The sequence below is a fragment of the Monodelphis domestica genome, chromosome 1 (genome assembly GCF_027887165.1).
Source record: "Monodelphis domestica isolate mMonDom1 chromosome 1, mMonDom1.pri, whole genome shotgun sequence".
NCBI classification, from domain to species: Eukaryota; Metazoa; Chordata; class Mammalia; order Didelphimorphia; family Didelphidae; genus Monodelphis; species Monodelphis domestica.
In genome coordinates, this window is record NC_077227.1 from 498,605,311 (window position 1) to 498,628,689 (window position 23,379).

The 23,379-nt window shown below is 34.9% G+C and overlaps 1 protein-coding gene across 4 annotated transcripts in view; it reads right to left on the reverse strand.

The window, feature by feature from the left end:
• DOK5 (docking protein 5) overlaps window positions 1-23,379 on the reverse strand; it is a 181,400-nt gene that overhangs the window by 83,476 nt on the left and 74,545 nt on the right. For 3 of the 4 annotated variants that reach the window (XM_001369086.4, XM_007475695.3, XM_007475697.3), the window contains exon 2: window positions 17,521-17,628. The exons of the other annotated variant lie outside the window; for it this stretch is intronic. In XM_001369086.4, the coding sequence (XP_001369123.1) occupies window positions 17,521-17,628 (108 nt within the window). The remainder of the gene's footprint in view (window positions 1-17,520; window positions 17,629-23,379) is intronic. 4 annotated transcript variants of the gene reach the window in all.

The following is a 23,379-nucleotide window of genomic DNA, read 5'->3' on the forward strand; positions in this document are numbered from 1 at the left end:
AAAGATAGAGGATAGACAGATAAAAATAGTCTATTGATAAATAGTAATCATAACTGAATGTGAGTGTTATGAACTTACTCATAAGATGGAAGTAGATTGCCAAATGGCTTAGATATTATTTAAAAGAATGACACATAACAGAGAGATAGAAACAAGGTTAAAATAAAGGACTGGAATTGAACTGGAAGGACCCCCAGGAATTGATGCAGAGTGAAAGGAGCAGAACCAAGACAACATTATACACAGAGACTGATACACTGTGGCATAATAAAATATAATAGACTTCTCTACTAAAAGCAATGCAATGATCCAGGACAATTCTGAGGGACTTATGAGAAAGAACACTATTAACATCCAAAGAAAGAATTGTGGGAGTAGAAACACAGAAGAAAAACTACTGCTTGATCACATGGTTTGATGGGAATTTGATTGGGGATATAGACTCTAAAAGATCACCCTAGGGCAAATATTAATAATATGGTAATAGGTCTTGACCAATGACATATGTGTAACCCAGTGGAATTCCTCATTGGCTATAGGAGAGAGGTGGGAAGAGGGGAGAGAAAGAACATGAATCATAAAAACATGGAAAAATATTCTAAATTAATTAATCAAATAAATTTAATGTAAAATAAATAAAATAAGGAGCTGGAGCAGAATCTATTTTTGCTTTAGATAAAGTTAAAAAAAAACTGAGGTAGCAATCATGATCTCAGATAAAGGAAAAGTCAAAAAAGACCTAATTACAAGAGATACAGGGAAATGATATTTTGTTAAAAGAGACCATAAACAATGAAGCAAGAATAATATTAAAAAGATATATGCATCAAAATACATAGCTTACAAAGTCTTAAAGGAAAGACTAAATGAATTACAGGGAGTTATAAAGAATAAGAACCATATCAGTGGTAGATGTCAGCTTTCCCCTCTCAGAACTAGATAAATACAACAATAAATTAGAAAGTTGGGGAAATGAATAGTGTCTTAGAAAAGTCAAACATGAAAAATTTCTGGAGAAAACTGAATACGAATAGAAAGGAGTATACATTACTTAAAAAGATAACTAGTATTTTATCTAAAACTAAAAGGAAATATTATCTGTAATAGAGATAAACTGAAACTATTCCCAATAAGATCAGTAGTGAAACAAGGATAACCATTATCACTACTATTATCCAATAGTATACCAAAAATGTTAACTATAACAGTAAGATAAGAAAAAGAAATTGAAGTAATAAAAATAGGCAATAAGGAAACACAATTATCACACTTTGCAGATCATATGATAGTATACTTAGAGAACCCTGGAGAATCAATAAAAATAGTTGAAATATTTAACTTCAGAAAAATTTCAGGATATAAAATAAACCTGTATAAATCATTGACATTTTTATATTCTACCAATAAAACGCAGCAGGAAGAGATAGAAAGATAAAATCAACTTAAAATAACTATGGAAAATATAAAATACTTGGGAGTTTACCTTCCAAGACAAACCCAAGGATTATATGAACATAATTACAAAACACTTTTCACATAAATGAAGAGATCTAAATAATTTGAGAAACATTCATTGTTCAAAGGTAGTATGAGACAATATAATAAAAAAATTTTATCTAAGTTAATTTACTTATTCAGTGCCATAATAATCAAACTACCAGATAATTATTTTATATATTCAGAAAAATACAAATAACAAAGTTGATCCTGAGAAATACAAGATTAAGAATATTATTAGAATGTCAATTAAATAAATGTAAAGGAAGGCAGCCTAGAAGTCCAAGATCTCAAACAATATTAGAAAGTGATAATCATGTAAACAATCTGATACTGGCTAAGAAATTAAGTGGTAGGTCAGTGGAGAAGATTAGGAACACAATACACAGAAGTAAAATGATCATAGTAATCTAGTGTCTCAAAAATCCAAAGATCTAAGTATTGAAGTAAGAGTAAAATATTTGATAAAAATTGATGGAAAAATTGAAAAGCCGTTTGACAGACAAAAGGCCTAAATAACATCTCAGATTAGATCAAATTGGATAAATGATTTAGACACAAATGATGATTTTATAATTAGAGGAGTATGGGAAAATGTATCCATCAAATCTATGGATTAGGGAAGAGTTTATGACAGACCAAAAGATAGAGGGGATTACAAGGAGAAGCAATCATTTTGATCATGTTGCTATCAAACTGATGCAGCCAAAATTAGAAGGAAAACAGGAATTTGGGAAACAGTTTTGCAACATATTTCTCTAATAAAGGCCTCATTTCTCAAATACACAGGAAACTGAATCAAATTTATTTTAAGATACACAGAGAAAATCTATACAAAAATATTTCTCAGGGCAGCTAGGTGACTCAGTGGATTGAGAGTACATATATACACATATATGTATACATATATATGTAGTAGCTCTGTCAGTTAGTGGTGGGAAAAGAATTGTAAATTGAGAGGATTCTCATCAACTGGGGAAGGACTGAACAAGTAGTGGCATATGTTCCCAATGGATAACTATTGTGATATAAGAAATGATGAGCAGGATGGTTTCAGGAAAGCCTGGGAAGACTTCATGCAAAGTGAAGTCTGCAAAACTAAAACATTGTTCATAGTAACTGCAATATTGTAATGGATGATCAGATGTGAAAAACTTAAGTTATTCTGGTCAAGACAATCATTCAAGACAAATCCAAAGGACCCATGATGTAAAATACTATCTACCAAGAGAATGGATGAAATCTGAACACAGAATGAAGCATGTGTTTATTTTTATGTTTTGTTTGTGTTTCCTTTTACATGGCTAATATAGAAACATATTTTGCATGAACTCATATGTTTGAAGGAAATCAAATTGCCTGTCTTCTCAGAGAGGTGGCATGGATGGATAGGATGGAGAAAATTTGAAACTCAAAATTTTTTTAACTGATTGTTAAAAAATATATACATGTAATTAAGAAATATTTAACAAAAGAAAAAGTATAGAAAACAATATGTATACATACATAAACACATATATGTATGCACACACACACACACACATATACATATATATATATATATATATACACACACACACACTTTGGAAGTCTATCTACCAAGACAAACCCAAGTTATGAACACAATTAGAAAATATTTTTTCACATAAATAAAGACAAATCTAAGAAAAAAAATATGATGAGGGTTAGCAAGTCTTTTATGAAAGGAGAAAAATCAAAGACCTTGACTGCATGCTATTTATTAGTGAGGGTCAGACAATCCACAAGGAGTCTCTGGGCCTAGGGCTCTTCCCTAGTCTCTGTGAGGAATGTAAGATTAGAATTATATATATATAAAAATATATATATACCACTAAGTGGTAGTCTCTCAGTGACCGAGAATGACTATTGTCTTTGTGCAGTTTCATCTACAGTGTACCCTCATGTGGCTTTGGAGTCCAAAGACTGAGGCACACAGTTTGTGGCACATGGGGCCTGGGACGCCAGTTGTTACGGGAGGGGCGGTTGTGGCCTGGTGTCGGCATTCACGCGCAGCAGCAAGACGTCGACGTCGCTCATCTTCAAAGGTGGCGGCATGGTTAATGTGGGTTCACCAGCTGCTTCTGTCAGAGGCAGCGAGTTCTAGTTGCTTTGGTGTAATGCCAGCCCACTTCAAGTTGGACTTTAGCTGATCCTTGAATCTTTTCTTTGGTCGACCTCGTTTCTTGAGTCCAGCTGACAGTTCACCATAGAATACCTGTCTTGGTATTCGCTGTGGGTCCATGCGGATGACGCGTCCAGACCATCGTAGCAGGGCTTTGAGGACCAGGACTTCGATGCTGGTGGAGTTGGCTCTGTCGAGGACTTCCTGGTTGGTGATTCGGTCCTGCCATCAGATCCTCATGATTGGCCGGAGAGAGCGTTGGTGGAATTGCTCCAGCTGTTTCATGTGCTTCCGGTACAGTGTCCATGTCTCGCAACCGTACAGGAGCGAGCTGAGGACCACTGCGTTGTACACTTTGAGCTTCGTCGCAGTGCTTACACCTCTGTGTTAGAGGACTTTGCAGCGCAGCCGCCCGAGTGCCTGGCTGGCCTTTTGGATCCTGGCATTGATCTCGTGGTCTAGGGACCCGTCGTTGGCGATGGTGCTGCCCAGATACTTGAAAGTGTTGACGTTAGAAAGCTGCATGCCGTCGATTGTAATGCACGGCTGGTTCGTTGGCCTCCCTGGTGCAGGTTGGAACAGCACCTCTGTTTTGCTGAGGCTGATAGTCAGGCCAAACAGTTTTGTTGCGGTGGAAAACCTGTCCACAATGGTTTGAAGATGATTTTCTTGGTGGGCCATGAGAGCACAGTCACCTGCAAAGAGAGCTTCCAGGATGAGTCTCTCTATTGTCTTTGTTTTTGCAGTCAGGCGGCAAAGGTCAAATAGTGAGCCATCCAGTCGGTATTTGATGTAGACGCCCAGGTCTAGATCCATCACAGCATGTCGTAATACTTGGGTGAAAAATAGGTTGAATAGTACCAGAGTGAGGACACAGCCTTGTTTCACGCCATTGGAGATGTTGAAGCGATTGGAAGTCTCTCCACCAGATAGGACTTCCCCTGTCATGTCGACATGAAAGAGCTGGATCAGTTTGACGAATTTTGCTGGGCAACCGAGCTTGCTAAGGATCACCCACAATGAGTCCCTGTTCACTGTGTCGAACACGTTTGTCAGGTCTATGAAGACAATGTAGAGACTCAGGTTCTGCTCAAGGCATTTTTCCTGCATTTGCCTCACCGTGAAGACCATGTCGATGGTGCTGTGATCTGGTCGGAAGCCACATTGTGATTCAGGCAGGTTCTGCTCTGAAACAGATGACAGGAGTCTGTTGAGTATAACCTGGGTGAGGATCTTTCCAGCAGTGGAGAGTAGTGAGATGCCTCTGTAGTTGTCACAGGCTGCTCATGAGCCTTTGTTCTTGTATAGGGCTACGATGGAGGCATCTGAGTTCTGGAGGCATGTCTTCCTCTTCCCATACGCTGGTCAGCACTATGTGGAATGCCTGGAGCACCTTTCCATTTAAGGCCTTGTACACCTCGGTTGGGATCCCGTCTTTACCGGGTGCCTTGCCTGCACTCATTTGTTTAATGGCTTTTTGGACTTCCTCTATTGAAGGAGGGATGTCAAGTTGTTCAATGGAGCGGTTTTGGGGGATCTGGTCAAGGTCACTTTGGTCGACTGAAGAGGGTCGGTTGAGAAGCTGACTGAAGTGTTCTTTCCACCTGTTGCTGATGCCTTTTTTATCTTTTATGAGAGTGTCACCTTCAGAGGATAGCAAGGGGGTGGTGGCGGATTTTAATGGCCCATAGACAGTCTTGAGGGCACTGAAAAATTGTTTGTAGTTTTTTGTATCAGCAAAGCACTGGATTTCTTCTGCCTTTTTTTCCCACCATTGGTCTTGCATCTTCCTGATCTCATGCTGCGCCGTGGCTTGGAGAGACTTGAATCTGTCCTTTATATACATATATATATATATATATGCATTTCTCAAATACCTCTGTTCTATGGGATACAATGTTTAAGGTTTCAGAAAGAAAATTGCTTTCTTATTGACTCTTAGGAGGAGTATCACTGCTGCTGTTGCTCTCATGTCTTTTGAGTCATGTCCAATTTTTCATGACTCCACTTAGGCTTTTCTTGGAAAAGGTACTGGAGTCACTGTTTCCTTCTGCAGCTCACTTTACAGATGAGGGAACTGAGGCAAATAGTGACTTGTCTAGGGTCACCTAGTAAGTGTCTGAGAGGTTTGAATTCAGGAAGATAATTATTTGTGACTCCAGGGCCCACACTTTATACACTGAGCCACCTAGCTGCCCCTAAAGGGGAGTATCCCTTAGCTGAATCTTGTCAATCTCACTTCTTCCAACCAAATGCTGGAAATATGAAAGGCCATTACAAATAGAAAGTAAATTTATTTATCCAAACAAAGCAGAAAACAAATATTGAAGAAGTTGTACAGATTGGAGTATACCCAAAAATATACAATAGTTAATGAGTTCCTCAGCTAGAAGTGTGAAAATATGCAGATAAAACCAAGCAAGAAAGTCAGATATCTTCTAGCAAAATCTATTCTAATTATACTTTAGAGAGGCAAGCTTGAATAAGGCACACCTTAAAGACCTTGCCTCTCTTATATGTCTACTGCTCACTTTCCACATTGTTGTTCAGTCATTTCAGCTATGTCTGACTCTTTGTGACCTCAATTGGGATTTTCTTTGCAGACACTAAAGTGGTTTATCATTCCCTTCTCCAAACCATTTTACAGATGAGGAATCTGAATAAAATAGTGTTAATTAACTCACTCGTGATCACAAAGCTAGTATCTGAGGACAGATAAGAACTCAGAAAGATAAATTTCCTGACTCCAGACCCAAAACTCTGTCCCCTGTGTCACCTAGCTGCTCTCATTTTCCAATGGTCCCTCTCAAATTACAAATCTAGAATCATACATATCTTTCCCCCAAGAAATTCTGGAATCTATTAGTTAATTTAACAGGATTACAATGAGCTAAGCATTCTCTCTGTCAATCCAGGGTCACAACTCCCTCTGAAAACAGCTCAGACATGGTTGGAAGCCTAGGTTATATACAGGTGGGGAAAAAATATATATGTGAGACTGAAAAAAGTTAAGAGACTTGCCTGGGTCACATGACAATGTCTGAAATAATATTTGCACTAATGTCTTCCTGGCTCTAAGGCTGGAATTCTATACACTTTATCAGCTAGCTAGGATAAGAATGTAATGAGAAGTTAACCTGTCATAAAGAATTTTCAAAAAGCATTTATAAAAATAATTTTAACAATGTAAAGAAAAAGAAAACTCAGAGGCAACAAACCTTGAGTCAAACCCAGTGAATTATAGAAATACTATTATACAAAAGCAAAGCAGTCATCTTTGCTTTCCATTAACTATCAGCATACTACAAAATGAAAAGGTGAAATAGGTCAAGATAGTTGTAATTACACTATTTGGTAGTTTTCGCTAATTATGTCAGAGGAAAACCATTTGTGGGGGTGGTATGCTTGGGTATTCTTTAAGAGAGAATACTTGCATGTGTGCTTTTGAAATATGATTTTTTTAAATGTTTGAAAAGAAAATGAAATGACAAATTTTGCTTGAAAGAAGATAATTTTTGCTACAGTATTCTCTTAGTAATGTTAAATAGCTGTAGATTTTAGAAAATGATAGTCTTGGAAAAATGAAAATTCAATTGTGCCAAGAATCAAAGGAAAATAGGAAACTGAGAAAAATATACAGAAAGTTTCTCTAATAAAAGCCTCATTCCTCAGAGACATAAGAAAACTGAATAAAATTTGCAAAACTACAAATCATTCTCCGGCTGATAAATGGTCAAAGAATATGAATAAGCAGTTTTCAGAAAACAGTATCAAACTTATCTATAATCATATAAAAATGTTCATAATCATTACTGATTAGAGAAATTCAAAATAAAACAACTATGAGGTACTTTCTCACACATCATATTGGCTAACTTGCTAAGGAAAATAAAGTGATACAAAGTGAAGAAGCAGAACCAGTTAAACATTATACAGTTACACTGACATTGTAAGGATGTCCAACTTTGAAAGTTGTAGCTATTCCAAACAAAGACATTTCTGAAAACTAATGTCCACCTCCAGAGAGGGAACTGGAGTCTGAGTTGAAGCATTTCTTTTTATTTTCTTTATTTTTCTTGTTTTTTTTTCCTTTTTCCAAAATGGCTAATATGGAAGTATGTATTGAAGGATTTCACACATATTAGTAAATGAGATCACATTTCTTACCTTTTCAATGGGGAGTAGATGGTGTAGAAGGGAGGTAGAGAACTTGGAATTCAAATGTTTTAAAGAATATTAAAAATGAATCAATCAAATTTATTTTAATAAGGAAAAATCAACTTTGCAGGTCACTAAAAGAGCAATGAAAATATCCATGATGAGTGTAAGTTCATAAGCAAAATATCAAGATGACACATGAGAAGATAAAAGAATAACAATAACTACATTTAAATAACACTTTAAGTTATGCATAGTGTTTTACAAATATCCTATTTTAATCCTCACAACAACTCTGGGAAATAGGTATTATTAATATCCTGGTTTTTATGGGAAAACAAGCAAAAAGAGGCTAAGAGACTCTCCTAGAGCCACACAGATAATAAGTATCAGGTCTTGTGGCTCCAGAACCACCCCTCTATCCACTATGACACCTTATATGATATACAAGAGATAGCCTCCAAGACACATAGAACAGAAAATGGAGATAGGTTGGTCCTATAGCAAAAATGTGGGACAACAGATGGCTCTTGTAAACACTGTATTGGTAGTTCTAAAATAATAGAGTAGTTTTAGGAAGCCATCACCATGTTATGTAGTTACTCTATGGAAGATTTATGGGGGTGGGGGCATAGATAAGAATCAAACAGGAAGAAAGGGCATTGAGGCATTAAAATCTTTACCTTCAGGGATAACACAAATCCACTGAATAAAATATGATGACCCAAACCAAGACCAACAGTGCTGTGTACCTTGAATTTCCACAACTTCCCAGTTGTAAGTAAATACTGGGCAAACTGAGACTTTGTCTCTTTGGAACAAAAATAACTACTTGATTCAAGGTACTTCACAATTCAAATGGGTATGTGCATTCGCAGTAGTGTGGGTAAAAATCGCTTACACCATTCACTTGCATTGACTTTTGCTTGACTTAATTGACTGGTCAGTGTAGTCAAAACTGTCACTCCAATTAGCCCTATGTTGTCTCAATATGGATGGCAAAATATTTCAATCCTAAATGGCTGTAAATTGAAATATAATAAAATAATAAGCTCATATTTCTATATATTTTATCACAATTCCAAAATGCTTTCTATTATATCAACTATATTGCTTCATATATCCCTCCACTAGGAAAAAATAACAGCAATTCTCAAGGACTCTGCTTTGAAGAAATAATGCTTCAAGCTGAAATAAACTGATAGAAATGTCCAAATAGGTAAATTATGCAGAAGTGGATATTGCAACAGGGAACTTCTTAACTTTATTATGAAAAAGTTAATTATCCTTTTCTGCTTGGCTGCAAAGGACAAAATTAGGAACAATGGGCAGAAGTTGCAAAGAAGCAGATTTAGGCCTGATGTAAGGGGACATACTTAAGTTAGAAATACCCAAAATGGTACTTCCCAACATAGTGAAGTCCCTCTCATTAGAGGCCCTCAAGCAAAGCTGTATTGCCAAATCATCAAGACTGTTGTAGAGAGAATATTTTTTCAGGTATGTGTTCAATTAGACATTCTCTCTGGTCCTACTCAACTAAGTCCTCTCTTTGTCATTTAAAGTACTTCACAACCCTTGCCCTTTCTCATTTTTCCTGTCTTTTTACACATTATAAATCTTTAATATTCCATAGTCCATTCATACTGAACTTCTTGCTTCTCACACATGAAGTTCCATTTCTCTTTGACCCATGCCTAAAATGTTTACTCTATTGACTTCACATCCTTAAAAAAAATTCCCAGATTCTTTTAAGTTAACCTCAAAATGTTTATATGTGCTCAAACATAAGAAATTAATGGAAGAAAATTAGAGGCTAAGTATATTATACAATAAATAGTATTTCTAAGAAAAACTGCAGTACATTGAAATGCAATATAATGTGGAATATTCTCACAAAATGGACGCATACTCTAGGAATTCTACCATAAGTTTTGATTGGGTGTAGAAATAATTTGAAGATATGCCATGGATTAGCAATTTGGTTGTGACAGATTCTGATACAGGATGCTCTTCATGAAATATTTGGAAAGTTACTACCATTTAACCTGATTTTTCAGTTACTTTATAGGGATATTGGACTTAGCATGGCAACTGATTTAAACTAGATATAGTCTACTCATCAGTTCGGGCAATGTATTTTTGGATAAATTGATGTGTGCTGATGGAAAAGTCTTCTTTCAAGCAAACTTCATGTTGAGCTTTGAGAAAAATATCTGGACAAGAGAGAAGAATGGAACTGAGAAGGTAGGGAGGAGAATCGAGAGTCACCAGAATATATCATATCATCAAACAACATTATAGGGTCACAGATCAAGTACTGGATGGGAGCTTAAAAACCATTTAGTCTGATCTCTCCATCTTACAAATGAGGAAACTGAGGCACAGAAAGATTAAGTGAACTGCCCAAGATCACAACTGTTAGTGAGAACAGAGCCAGAATTTCAGCCCAGGTTTTGTTTTTTTTTTACTTCAAATCCAGTACTTTCTCTGTACTATCCTCCCTCCATGTACCAGGTTTTAAAACTCCCCTTTTAGGAAAAAAAAAGTATATTTAAACATTATGATAGCTAACATCAAAAGAATGAGATACAATTTAAATATATACTTATACTTTTCTAAGAGACATCTTTCTCTTTCCCTCCTAGGTAGGAAACTAATAACCTCAGAATAATTAATAATACTAATTGCTTTAGTCAGGCAAAGAATTGGAATAACTTGGAACTAGTTTTCAGAGACTTAGTTGAACAATGAGGGCACCAAGATATATTAAATGACCACTATAATTTTCTTAATTCATATCCAGCAAACCAGTAACATGTTCATCCTTCCACCCTAATAACACATAGCAACTCTTTGTGGACTTGAGAATATTTTCAATTTCTTTGTCCCTAAAATTGTTTTTTTTAAATAGCTGAGAATCCAGAAAGCATAAAGAAAGTACTTTTATTTTCCAATTGATGTTATAATTTATGTAGGCTATTAATATTACTAATATTTTAATTACCTTAAATCTATATGGCACTTTTTTTTTTTAAAAGAAGAGGCTAGGTGGAGAAATGGGTCAAGTTCTAGGCCTTGTCTCAGTAAGAACTTAGTGCAAATCCAACCTCAGACACTTACAAGCTATGTGACTCTGGGATTTAACCTACATCTTGCTTCAGTTTCTTACTATAGAAAGAGGATTAAAATATCACCTACCACCCAAGGTTATTGTAAGGATCAAATGGGATCTTATTTGTAAAGATGTTCCCATAGAGCCTGACACATAAAAGCATCTAAACAAATGCTTATTTCCCCTCTTCCTTTTACATTTTCAAGCAATTTTCAAATCTATTAATTCATTACAATGTTTCATATATCAATACCTTTAAGGCAAGCAGAAAGGAGATTATTATTCCCATTAAATTAAGAAATTGAGACCCAAATTCCTATTTGACAGATGAGGATGTGTGCAAGAGGACCTATCATTATTTCTTTTCTGTATTCAAACAGATAATAAATTCCAATAACTGACTCACTAGTTTGAATTCAATTGGAATAATTAGCTTTGATTTTAACATGACTTCATTTTAAATCATTAGTCATTTTAATAATAAAAATGAAAGCCTAGGTAATCAAAACTATGAAATCTAGAATCACTGATGTATATGATCCCACAGAAATCATTTAACTTCATCTATAAAATGGGCAAGTTAAATTAAATGAGGTCTCAAAGCTCCCTGAAGTTCTAGAATAAAAAGAGAGACAGAGGGAGGGTGGGGAAGAAGGAAGGAGGGAAGGAGGAAAGGAAGGAAGGAAGGAAGGAAGGAAGGAAGGAAGGAAGGAACGAACGAACGAACGAACAAACGAACGAACGAACGAACGAAGGAACGAACGAAGGAAGGAAGGAAAGGAAGGGAGTAATAAATACAAATTTATTAAGCTTTTACTATGTACTAGGCACCTTTCTAAGCATTGAAGATACAAATAAAAGCAAGAGGAAATATAATCCCTACCCTCAGGTAGTTTATATTCTTATGGAAGAAGACAGCTCACAAAAGGGAGCTGAAAAGCTGGAGTGAGGGAGTTGGGGAGTAGAGATGCTTGGAGCTTGATTTTAAAGTCCAGGAGTATAAGACAGACTCTAGAGGGTAATGAAAATCAGCTTAACTTGTCTCCTCCACAAAATGGAGGTCCTTGTAGGAAATCACCAATGGGAGAAGGAGATGTGCCTTGAGGAATGATATTGGCCCATGATCTTCTCATTTTTATTGTTCTCTATGAAAAGATTCCATTTCTTCACAATAAATTCTCAAAAAGAAAACAGAGAAATGAGTTTCAATGGGAGAGTTGGAAACAGATTTGCTGGAGCAGTGAGCATGTTTACACCTCAGAAATTGGCAAACTCTACAAATCAAGGTTTGAGTTATTGTTTTGTTGATTGTCTAGACTTAAGAAAGCAAGGAAGAAAATGTTGATCATATAGATTAAACTAAAAAAAAAGTATATAATGGTACCTTTTTTAGTTAAAAATTTACCAGCATACCACTGGTTGGAAAAGATGATTAGAATCATTGTCATCTTAACAGTATAGTAACCACATATCTAATCCACTTCAATCCCTTGTGATCTTGGGCAAGTCCCCTTCTTTCTCTTGGCCTGAGTTTCCTAGTATAAATCCCATGGTCCTAAAAATAACTAACATTTTAATACAGTTTTAAGATTTGCTAACTTTTTACATGTATTAGCTCAGGCAATATTCACAATAAAGCTGTGAGAGTAAATAATTATACATATTTTTCTGATGCTTAGAGACTAGCCTAAGAATACATAGGTTAGTACATGTTGGATAAATAATTTGAATACGGGTCTCTCTTGAATCAAAATCTAGTTGTCTTTCTATTGCACACACTACCACTCTATGAGTCATTTCTAACAGAAGGACATGCCACTGACTAGATGGTTTAAGAAAAGTAAAATTAATTATAACATTAATATAGTATTCAAAAGTAAACAACAATTTTCCTTCTACAATAAAGTATCTTAAATGACATTTCTTAGAAAGAAAACTGACAAAATTTGCAACCTTTCCATTAATCTTTTGTATTTTAACTTATTTAAAATATGATACATGTTGTGGGCATTTGGTCTTAGTGATTTCTAATAGGTGAACACCATATCTATGATTGACAAAAACTCTGTCCTTATCAGTATTCCATATTGCTGCAAGAGGGCAATTAATCTGCATAATGATATACACACTACCATCTCAACCTCAACCAAATAACATAATTTATTACTTCTCATTTCTTTTGGAAATGGCTTTATAAAAATTAGAATAAACTCTGAAATACTGTCATGGTGTGCTGCAAATAAACTCTGTATTTTACGAACAAGCTTTGCAAATTATACAGATTATGGATAAAAATGTATTTCTCAGAAAGTCTTCAAATTCCTGCTATGCCCTCAAGAGATTACTACTAAGTGCATCAGATCAGCAAGACTAAATAGGATGAATCTGCTGTTGAAGCTCATCAAGGGCTTTGAGGTTTAATGTAGATAATTCCTACTTTCTAATGCCTTTGAACTTTGGTTAATGGTGATTATACATGAAAGAAAATGTGCCTATCTATATTCCCTAAAGATTTACATGCATGAATTTGAAGATAGGGACATATTCCAGACAAAACTCCTTAATGCTAAGTGATAGAAAATCTAGCCTTGTGGCAGGTACCTTAGGGGACTTAAGGTGGAGGAGGGAAGGATTGGAGAAAAGGAGGAATGTCCCTCCAGTTAGTGATTTTTTCAGTGTCCATTAAAAATCACATTTAGCCTAGCTATTTCTGTTACAGACAACAAAATGGAAATCCTCAATGAATATCTTAAAGGCAAGAAAAAGTAGGAGAAATAGTAGCCTTATAGCTTTATTTCTGAAGGGAAGATTTTTTTTCCTTCAAAGTAGACCAATGTTTTTAGTGGTATAGGGAATTTCCAGTAAGGAAATATCCTCTTCCAATACAAAACTAAGCATTATCTATAGCTTATAGAGTGTCACTCAAGTCACTAAAAGGTAAAGTTGACTTGACCAAAGTCCCATGGTTCCTGTTGGAGTTGGGTCTTAAGCTAGCCTTTCCAATACCAAAGACCAACTATCCATTATGCCATGGTTATCACTCATCAAAGACCCACAGACACAATATGGGCTTGGTTTTTCCTCTTTGAGAAAACCAGAGACTTGAAGAAAGAATTTTATATACTAATTTGATACATCTCCCTAAAAGCAAGGAATATAAATGCAGCTAATTTAAGATAACCTCAGACATAATATCAAAGTTGGGGATTGGAAGGTTAGAGAAAAGGGCATAAATAGAATGGGAGATCATGCACACTGTCTGTATATATCTGGTGCACTATAGTTTGAAAAAAGAATTATATTAATTTTATATAGCACCAGAGGACAGAATTCAAACCCCTGAATATAAATAATGAAGCATACTCTGGCTCAATTTAAGGAGGAGCTTCCTTATAATTAGTGCAGGTTCATGAGGGAGTAGGATACCTCCTGGGTGAGTTCTCCCACCTTTGCAGTTATTTAGGATCATAAATCTAGATCTAGAAGGAACCTTAGACTTTCTGTAATCCAGCAACCTCAGGCAAAAGCTTTATAGCCATTTGTAGAGAATATTGTATAAGACTTGAATAAGAATTGGACAAGATGTCCATGGAATGTAGATGGAGAGAATCTCAGAGGGGATGGCATGAGAGCTAAGAAAGTACTCCTGAAGAAAATGGAATTGAGCTGAATCTTGAAGAAAGTCAGAGAAACCAAGAGATGAAGAAGAAGAGGGAGAAGATTCCAGGTATGGGAGACCAGTCAGTAAAAAGGTCCTGAGTCTGGACATAGTATGAGGAACAGCAAGTATCTGGGTGTAATTGGATTATTCAGTGTGTAGAGAGGACTATAAAATAAGATGATTGCAAAGATAGGAAAGGTGCATGTTATATCTTTAAATGTCAAACAAAGGAATTTATATTTGATCCTAGAGGGGGGAAACAAATATTAGAGTTTATTCGGGTGGTATCATCAGATCTATCTTTTAGGAAAATCATTTAGGCAATAGAATAGATAGAGGAATGTGTAGAGAATTGAGGTAAGACAATTGAACAGATGACTTTTGCAAGAGGTGATGAAGGCTCAAATGGTGGATGTATAAAAGGATAGACAGGGGTAAATAAAAAGGATGTAAAGGTAGGAGTGAAAAACTGTCATTGGATTAGAAAAGTAAGATGAAGAATGAAGACTAACACCATGCTTATGAGAATAGGTGACAGAAGAAATTGTGGTACAATTGACAATAATAAGAAAGAATAGGAGAGGAGATAATTTTTGAGAAAAATTATTGAGTGATGTTTTGGACATGTTCAGCTTTGGATTACTTTTTATTATCTAGTTCAACATGTACAAAAGAGAGTTTTAGAAATCAAACAATAGCTCAGAAAAGTAACTGGATAGATGGATCTATGATCATTATCTGAATAAAGATGTTCAATGATGCTGTAGAAAATGATAAAATATCCAAGTGAAAGAGTAAAGAAAGAAAAGACAGTTGAGTCAAATTATTGGGGACACACCTATGGATAGAGTGTGGAGCATAGATAATTAGTGAAAGAGACTGAGAAGAAGCAGTCAGACAGGAAATAAAACAAGGAAACAGCAGAACCAGAGAGAATGCCCAAGAGAAGAATGCAATCACCGGTGCCAACTGCTGCCAAGAGATCAAAAAGGATGAGGAATGAGAAAAAGTCATTAAACAGAATAATTAAGATATCATTGATAACTATGGAGAAAATTGTTTTAGTTGAATGATGATGTGAAAAATCAGATTGCAGAGGCATTAAACAAGAATAAAAGGAGAGGAATCAGAAGCATCAATGACAGAAATCTTTCTCAAGGAGTTTAGCTGAGAAGAGAAGAAATAAAGATTGATAGCTAGCAGGGAGTTGTAATCAGCTTTTTTCTTCCCCTTATGGGTGTGTGTACATTCCTAGCATGAGGGACAACTTATGCAAAGGCATGGAGACAGAATGGAATTTTGAACTCCAAGAATAGCCAGTAAAGTTAATAATATGAACTAAGTCTAGAAAGGTTGGTTGGAGCCAGTTTGTGAGGGTTTTAACTGTCACACTGAGGAATTTGCACGTTCTCTTACAGGCAAGTCTTAGATTCTATGATTCACTCAGTGGACCATACAGCCTAAAATCAACAAGATGACTCTAAATGGTAAATTGATTCCACAGTGGTTCCACATGTTTAATTGAATACTATGGGTCCATGATAAAGGTAAATAGAATACTTCTATACATAAAATCTATGGAACATTTATTCATATTTTTAGGAAAATCCAACTTTCAATTCTGAGTTAGAAAACCAGCCTTCAGATATCAGACATTGAGGATCATATTTTCTATCTCAGGTTGGTGAGCTCCTCAAAAAAAAAATTATGTCACCAGACAGAACTCAGACATTTACCCCTTTCTAGACCATCTGCTATAACCTGGGACTAATGCACTACAGCTATAAGTCATGGACCAAAAATTCTCTTGGTTCCCTCCTCTTCTCCCTCCAAAGTAATCTCTTTAATACTAAAGTGAGACAGAGCTGACTTGGGAACCTATTTAAACATGGCCCAAGATTCCCCTCTGTTTTAAAACAAACAAAGAAACAAAAAAAAAACCACTTATCTTCCATCTTAAAGGTCTAGGGAATGGGGAATTGACTTGCCTATGTAGAAAGTGTCCAGACCAAATTTGAATCCAAAACTTCCCATCTCTGGGCCTGACTCTCATTTCACTAAGCCACTTAACTGCCCCCAATTCCATTGATTCTTGACTTGAATATTAAACATTAAAATTAAAAATTGTCCTGCTGATGAATGTATCTTCACCTTATCTCCCCTTCCCCAACCCAACAGAGTCCTCTTACTAAGCAGCATTATCACTGCTATTACCCTATGGCTCTACTTAGAAACCTTGAAACTCTGAACTTTTGGCTACCTATTCAGTGCACCTCTCCCCTATTCACACCAGCCTCACCCTCTTTGTATCCTGATCTCTCTCTATTCTCCCCTTCTAATGTTCCTTTATAGATAGAATGGGGTTCTATTGCTAGGAAATTGACATGAACAATTGTGCAGCGCTTTAAGATTTTCAATGACATTTACAAATATAACTAATTTGATCCTTATAACAAACCTAAGAAATAAATACTATTATTGTTCCTTTTTTATAGATGAGGAAACACAGGCAGACAGAGGTAAAGTTTCTTATCCAGGGCAACACAGCTAGAGAGTGTCCAAAGTTAGAAATGATCTCAAATATACTTGACTCCAGGCTTGGTGCTCTATCCACTTTGTTACCAACCCTCTCTACAAACTAGTTCCCAGGAATTAATTTGTAAATAGTATATTTAATTCCTATGTTCATGTTGCTACCATGCAATCAAATGTGAGTTCATTGAAGGTGTGGATAGCTTTATTTTTGTTTATGTATCCCCAGAACCCTGCAGAGTACCTAGAACATGATTAGTTTTCAATAAGTGTTTATTGTTGTTATTGTCTTCATCCTCATTAACACAAACTTCTCCTAAAGTCACATTCTCTTCTTTTTTCCACACTAACCAGCAGATTAGTTTAGAATGTAAACTCTAAGTTTCTGAAAGATTGTCAAAGCAAATCAAACTTTACCTTATGGTAACACCTAAAATATGCTGCCCGCTCATCTGAAAATTTCTCCAATCTTTTTGGACCTTTGCTTGAAGCTTTCTTGAATACTAGCCAGCATCTTTGATAAATCTGGAAACAAAGACAAGAGTGAGTTTGACATCTCTACTGAAGTTACCAATACTGGCATTTTAATTTAATTGTTTTACCTCTGATTATTTACATAGTCATGAATGGAATACAATAACCTACCCATCAAATTTTTTAAAGGGTAATTTTGGAGACAGAATTCTTCACTTCCTTTGTGTTCTGATAAGAAAACTATTGTCTTAATTTTTAAAAGAAAGCTTAATGGAGATAGGAAAAAGCAAATTATTAGAATTAATTAAGCCATAAGTCCCCCTATTATGAGCAATTTGATTTAGTGTCACAAATAATTAGATCACTAATATTAAGTAATTTCATATTCTAAAGAATTGATATCATAAATATATGTGTGTCTGCACACTCATACACACATATATACCTACATATGGTGGAGGGATGGTCCCCTAATGCCAAAAGGTCTTATGCCAATGCATCAGTAACTCATTTGTAATTTATTCTCTTAGAGATTTGTCTGGAATGCTAAAAGATTAGATGGCTTGCCCATGATCACACAGCTAATATGTGTCAGAAGTAGACCCTGAGCCTACATCTTTTAGACTCAAAGCACACAGGTTCTCCAATAATAAATAATAACCTGGAAAAGTTTATATGAAGTGATGCAAAGTGAAGTGAGCAGAACTAAGAGAATTATACACAGTAGCACCAATAATGTACTATGATCAATTATGAATCACAACTTTTATCAGGTATGCAAGGATCCAGGACAACCCCAAAGGACTCACAACAAGAAATGCTATTTACTGATATAGAAGGAACTGATAGTCTCAAGGAAGACTGAAGCATGGCATCATTTACTTTATTTTTTCCATTAATTTTTCTCTAGTGTAAACAATATCTGTATTGTTTCATAACATGACAAACAGAAATATGTATTGTATAATAACACAAATAGAGTCTATATCATATTATTTGCTTTCTTGGGGAGGGGAGAAGGAGGGAAGAGAAGGAGAGAACATTGATCACACAATGTCAAGTATTAAAAATTATATCAACAAGAAAACTGGAAAAAATAAATACTAATAATATCTTATAAAAGTTTATAATTGTTAAAAGTTAAACATTGTTATGTATCCCCAGAACCCTGCACAGTACCTAGAACAAGATGAGTTTTCAATAAATGTTTATTGCTGTTATTGTCTTCAGCCTCATGAACACAAACTTCTACTAAAGTCACATCTTCTTTATTATTATTGATAAATTACTTTTCTTACAACTACAGTGAAAGAGTTCTTATTCGCATTTTAGATATGATGAAATATAATTATCTATTTAAAGTATCCAGAAATCTTGATTTCGTTCTAATCAACAATATTCTATTCTGTCTTATTGAACCCTCACTGGGTTATTTGAGAAAAGTGTTTTCAAATTTTAAAGGTATGAGTAGAGTGGAATCTTCTTTCTTGGAGGCAATATCAACTCACTTTAATCCATAGAAATACTAGAATCTGCATATACATGTATAACCATTTATATTATTATTATGTGAATGTATGAAAGGTCTGTGATTTTTTAAATGTAGGAAACTACAAGTATGACATAACCTCCACCAAAAGATATCAGATTAGTAACCTGTTAGTTTGGAAGCTAATTCAGGAATTGCACGAAACATTGAGAAGCTAATTGACTTACCCAAGGACACACAAATAATAAATTTCTGAGGGAGACCTTGAACTCAAATCTTCCTGACTCATAATTTATCATATATTCTCCATGAGCCACATTTCAAAGATGGTGATAGTAGTAGTAGTGATGATTATAATGAAGACAATTAATATACTGATGATATCCTTTTGATGTTATAATAGGAATGGAAATGAGAAACAAAAGATTTAAGATGAAAGGTAAGAGGAAAGGAACTCATATGTAGTTTTACTCAATGGTAATCTCATACTTACTATCTAATATACACATCATAGAGGGAAAAGTATTTGCAGTCAGAGGAAATGAGTTCAAATAATGATTCTGACTTACTAGCTATGTGTCTTTGGGTGAGTTCTTTCCCTTCTTTGAGCTTGAGTTTCATTATTTGTACAAATAAACCATTATACTATACAGAAAATCTCTGAAGTGCCTTATAGATCTAAATCTTATGGTCCTATGATCTTATAATTCACTGCATGACAAACATTCATTCTTCCATAGTCCTAGAATAGTTCCAGAGTAGTGGAAGACATAAACCAAAACAAATCACTGAAGACGAGTTCAAATCCTTTTTGAAATCAGAAGCCAAGCATATAAATTATTATCAGTGCTTGTGTTTTCAAATAAAATAAAATAAAACAAACAAAAAGGCCCTCTTATCCTTGGATAAAGGGACAACTATTTCATTGTTTTTAAATGAAAACTAAAATCAGGAATCTTGATCTTTGAGTTGGGCTATTCATAATCAATTAGAGGGTGTGGTAGGAAAATTTCTATCCTCTATGTCTCCAACTAATAAAAGCTTCCCCTTAATTCTGTTCCACATTCTAAAGAAGCACAGACTAATACTCTGATCGTGACATACTGTTCATCTGGGAATGTCTATAACAGTCTGCCCAACAAGCAACACCAGACTGCCCAGAGATCATTTTAGAACAGTGTTGTGTGAAATACTATTCTGAGAATTTGCCAAGACATACTAAGCCAGTAATTTAATTCTAGCTCTTTCTTAGCATAACCTTTCTAATATCATGTGCTAAAAAATCTTTATTTTTTTATCACAAAAAAACTGTAGAAAAATGAGTCTTGAGATTCATGAATTATCAACATTTTCTAAGTTTTATTTTAAGGATTCACTCAACATGTTACAAGGATAAAAATAAAGTAACTGATTCATTAAAATTAGACCTGAAAGAGACCACAGAGATAATATAACTCAAATCCCTTATTTCTAAGATGAGGAAAACTGACTGAAGCCCAGAAAGGGGAAGTCACTTGGCTAAAGTCAAGGAGGAAATACATGGCAGAATAGAACACAGGCCTTTAGGAATAAAAAATTGAAATGCTCACTCTGTTACATTTTGGTGCCTGTATACATCCAGAATGAATGGTACCTAGAATCTTTTATCATGGATAAGAAATTTAAGGCCAATAACACCATACTAGTTTTGAGAGAGAAAGCCATTAAAAACTGGGTTAATAGTGAAAAACTGATGAATCTAGGCATTTGTAGTACAAATACTTCAAAGAAAAAGAAATGTTACCCACTAGTGCTTTTTATTAAATCATTGAAGAAAACCTTAAAATCATAACATTTTGAATTGAGCAAAATATTATAAAAACATTGTCAACTTATCCTCTTTTACAGATTTATGAATGGGGCCCATAGAGCCAAAGGGACTTGCCTAAGAAAACATAATTAGCAAATATCTGATCTGAGACTAGAATCTAGATCTACTTGGAAAGTTAATTCAAAATTAATTCCAAACCAAAAAAAAAGTTCTCAGATAAGGATCTGAAAGCTAAAAAAGACCTTGATTTATTTAATCTAATACATTCAGTCCTTACATTCAGACAGTTGATAATGTGAAGGTAACATGAAAAGTGACAATAATGTGAGATATGTATGAGTTTTGGAAAAATAGAGGTAGCACAGTGTAATGGACTTCACACTAGATATAAACAAGCATGATTTCTTTAAAACAACAATAGCAGCCACACTGTATTTGGAGTTTAAAGGAAAGAACACTAGATTTGGAATCCATAAAAATATCACTTTGGAGTCAGTGTATCTGGTTTGAATCCAGGCTTTCCCCTTACTATCTACATGATTTTAGGCAATATATTTAACCCTTGATGGCTTCAATTCTTAACTAATTAATAAAATGACGGGGGTAAGCTATAAAATCTTTAAAATCTTTACCAACTCCAAATCAATTATCTCATGAAGACAGAAAACACAGGACTGAATCTGGATTCTGTAACAACTTGGGGCAAGTTTCTGCTTTTCTGACCCTATGTTTCCTTTTCTGCAAAGTAGTTAGGAGGAGGCTGATTGAATGATCTATGAATCACCTTTTTGGCTCTAAATCCAATGATTTCTGAGGTTATAAACTGTGAGTTGATGAAATCCTTAATTGGATTTCCTACTGGTTATTCTAGTGGGTGAAAATTGACTTGAGACTGAGCTTTTATGGAGTCCTGAGACTTCATTAATATTTTCAAAGTCTTTTTATGCAATTAGATTAAATAGGTAACCAACTTTCAATGACTAAATTTAGTACTGCCAACTTTAAACTTTAAGAAGTAACATGAAAAGAAAAAAAAAGAAAAATCAGGTTGAAATTACAGTTTAAAGTTATATATCTAAATCTTAGAATGACCAATCAATCAATTGACAAGAATAGTTTTCATATCCCAACTTAAAAAAGAAAATTAAATATATTTTATATCACATGATTTACAAATTCTCCCTCTCTCTTAATTTCAACAAGCATGGAGTAAAATATATCACACACTTTTGAAATTTTAGGTAGCTTCACACCATATCATCAATGCTTCTAAGAAATTCATCAGCTTTGCTTTCTGGGTATACTATAATCTCTTCTATAGCTCATCAACCTAAGAAAAATCATTCTATTCTCCACTAAAAGTATATTCATATCCTTCAAGAACTGCTTTGCTTGACATCAAAACCTTGCCTTTGGTTGGCTCCTTTCCTTGAAAAAGAATGGTCTGGAAGGCTTACAAGTTTTTCTAGTGCCAAGTAGGAGCTGAACCTATCAAGAATTTATTTACTTGGAATTTCTTTACTTTAGCAGTAAGTAAGCATATATTGATATGCTTCCTACAACCGAATTAGAAATTGTATTTTGGAAGGTTTAGTAAAGAACTAGGAAGGTTTCAGAAAACAATAACAGGGCTTTGGCAAAGAGAAATAAGAAGGGAGGAAGAGAAAAGAAAGGCAGAAAGGGAGGAAAAAAAGAAAAGGAGAAAGTGGGAAAGGAGGGAACAAAGGAGAAGAAATGCCCTTTTGTGGTGACTATAACCCAGAAGTAAACCGAGATCTCTAGGAAAAATATGATGAATTAATCTCACTAAGAAACAAATTACCAAGAAGATTTAAAGTGATTTTTTCATGCTTGTTATTTAGTAATTAATCATATCCAACTCTTTGTGACCCCATTTGAGGTTTTCTTGGCAGATATTAGAGTGGTTTTCCATTTCCTTCTCCATTTCATTAAACACATAAGGAAACTGAGGCAAAATGGGTTAAGTGACCTGCCCAGAGACACAAAGCTAGTAAGTGCCTGAGGCTACATTTGAAATCAGATCCTCCTGTATCAAGGGCCAACATTCTATCTGCTGTGCTACTTGGGCATTTTATTAGGGTGATGGATGGGGTGAGGGGCAAAGGTAGGAGGGACAGGAAACAATATAGTTATTTTCTAATTGTGAAATATTACACACTTATAAATAGGTAGGAAAAAAAATTTTAGTGATCAAACATCTCTGTAGACTCCTAGAAATCACACTATATATCTTCCTATTTAACTTCCTCCAAACCCTCTTTCCTGTCTAGGATGAAAGTTTTTGTGAAATGCAATGTGTGTTCAATACATGAGCCATATTTTAATCAAAATTTTAACAAGGAAAAAGCTATTTCATGACTAATTATGGAAAGGTTGCACAGCAAGTAGGAAGTACTTTCTTCATTCACAGAAATAAGAAAACAACACAGTAGGGATAAAAGTTTATAGTTAGTCGTAAGGTTAAATATGTAAAAAGTAGTTT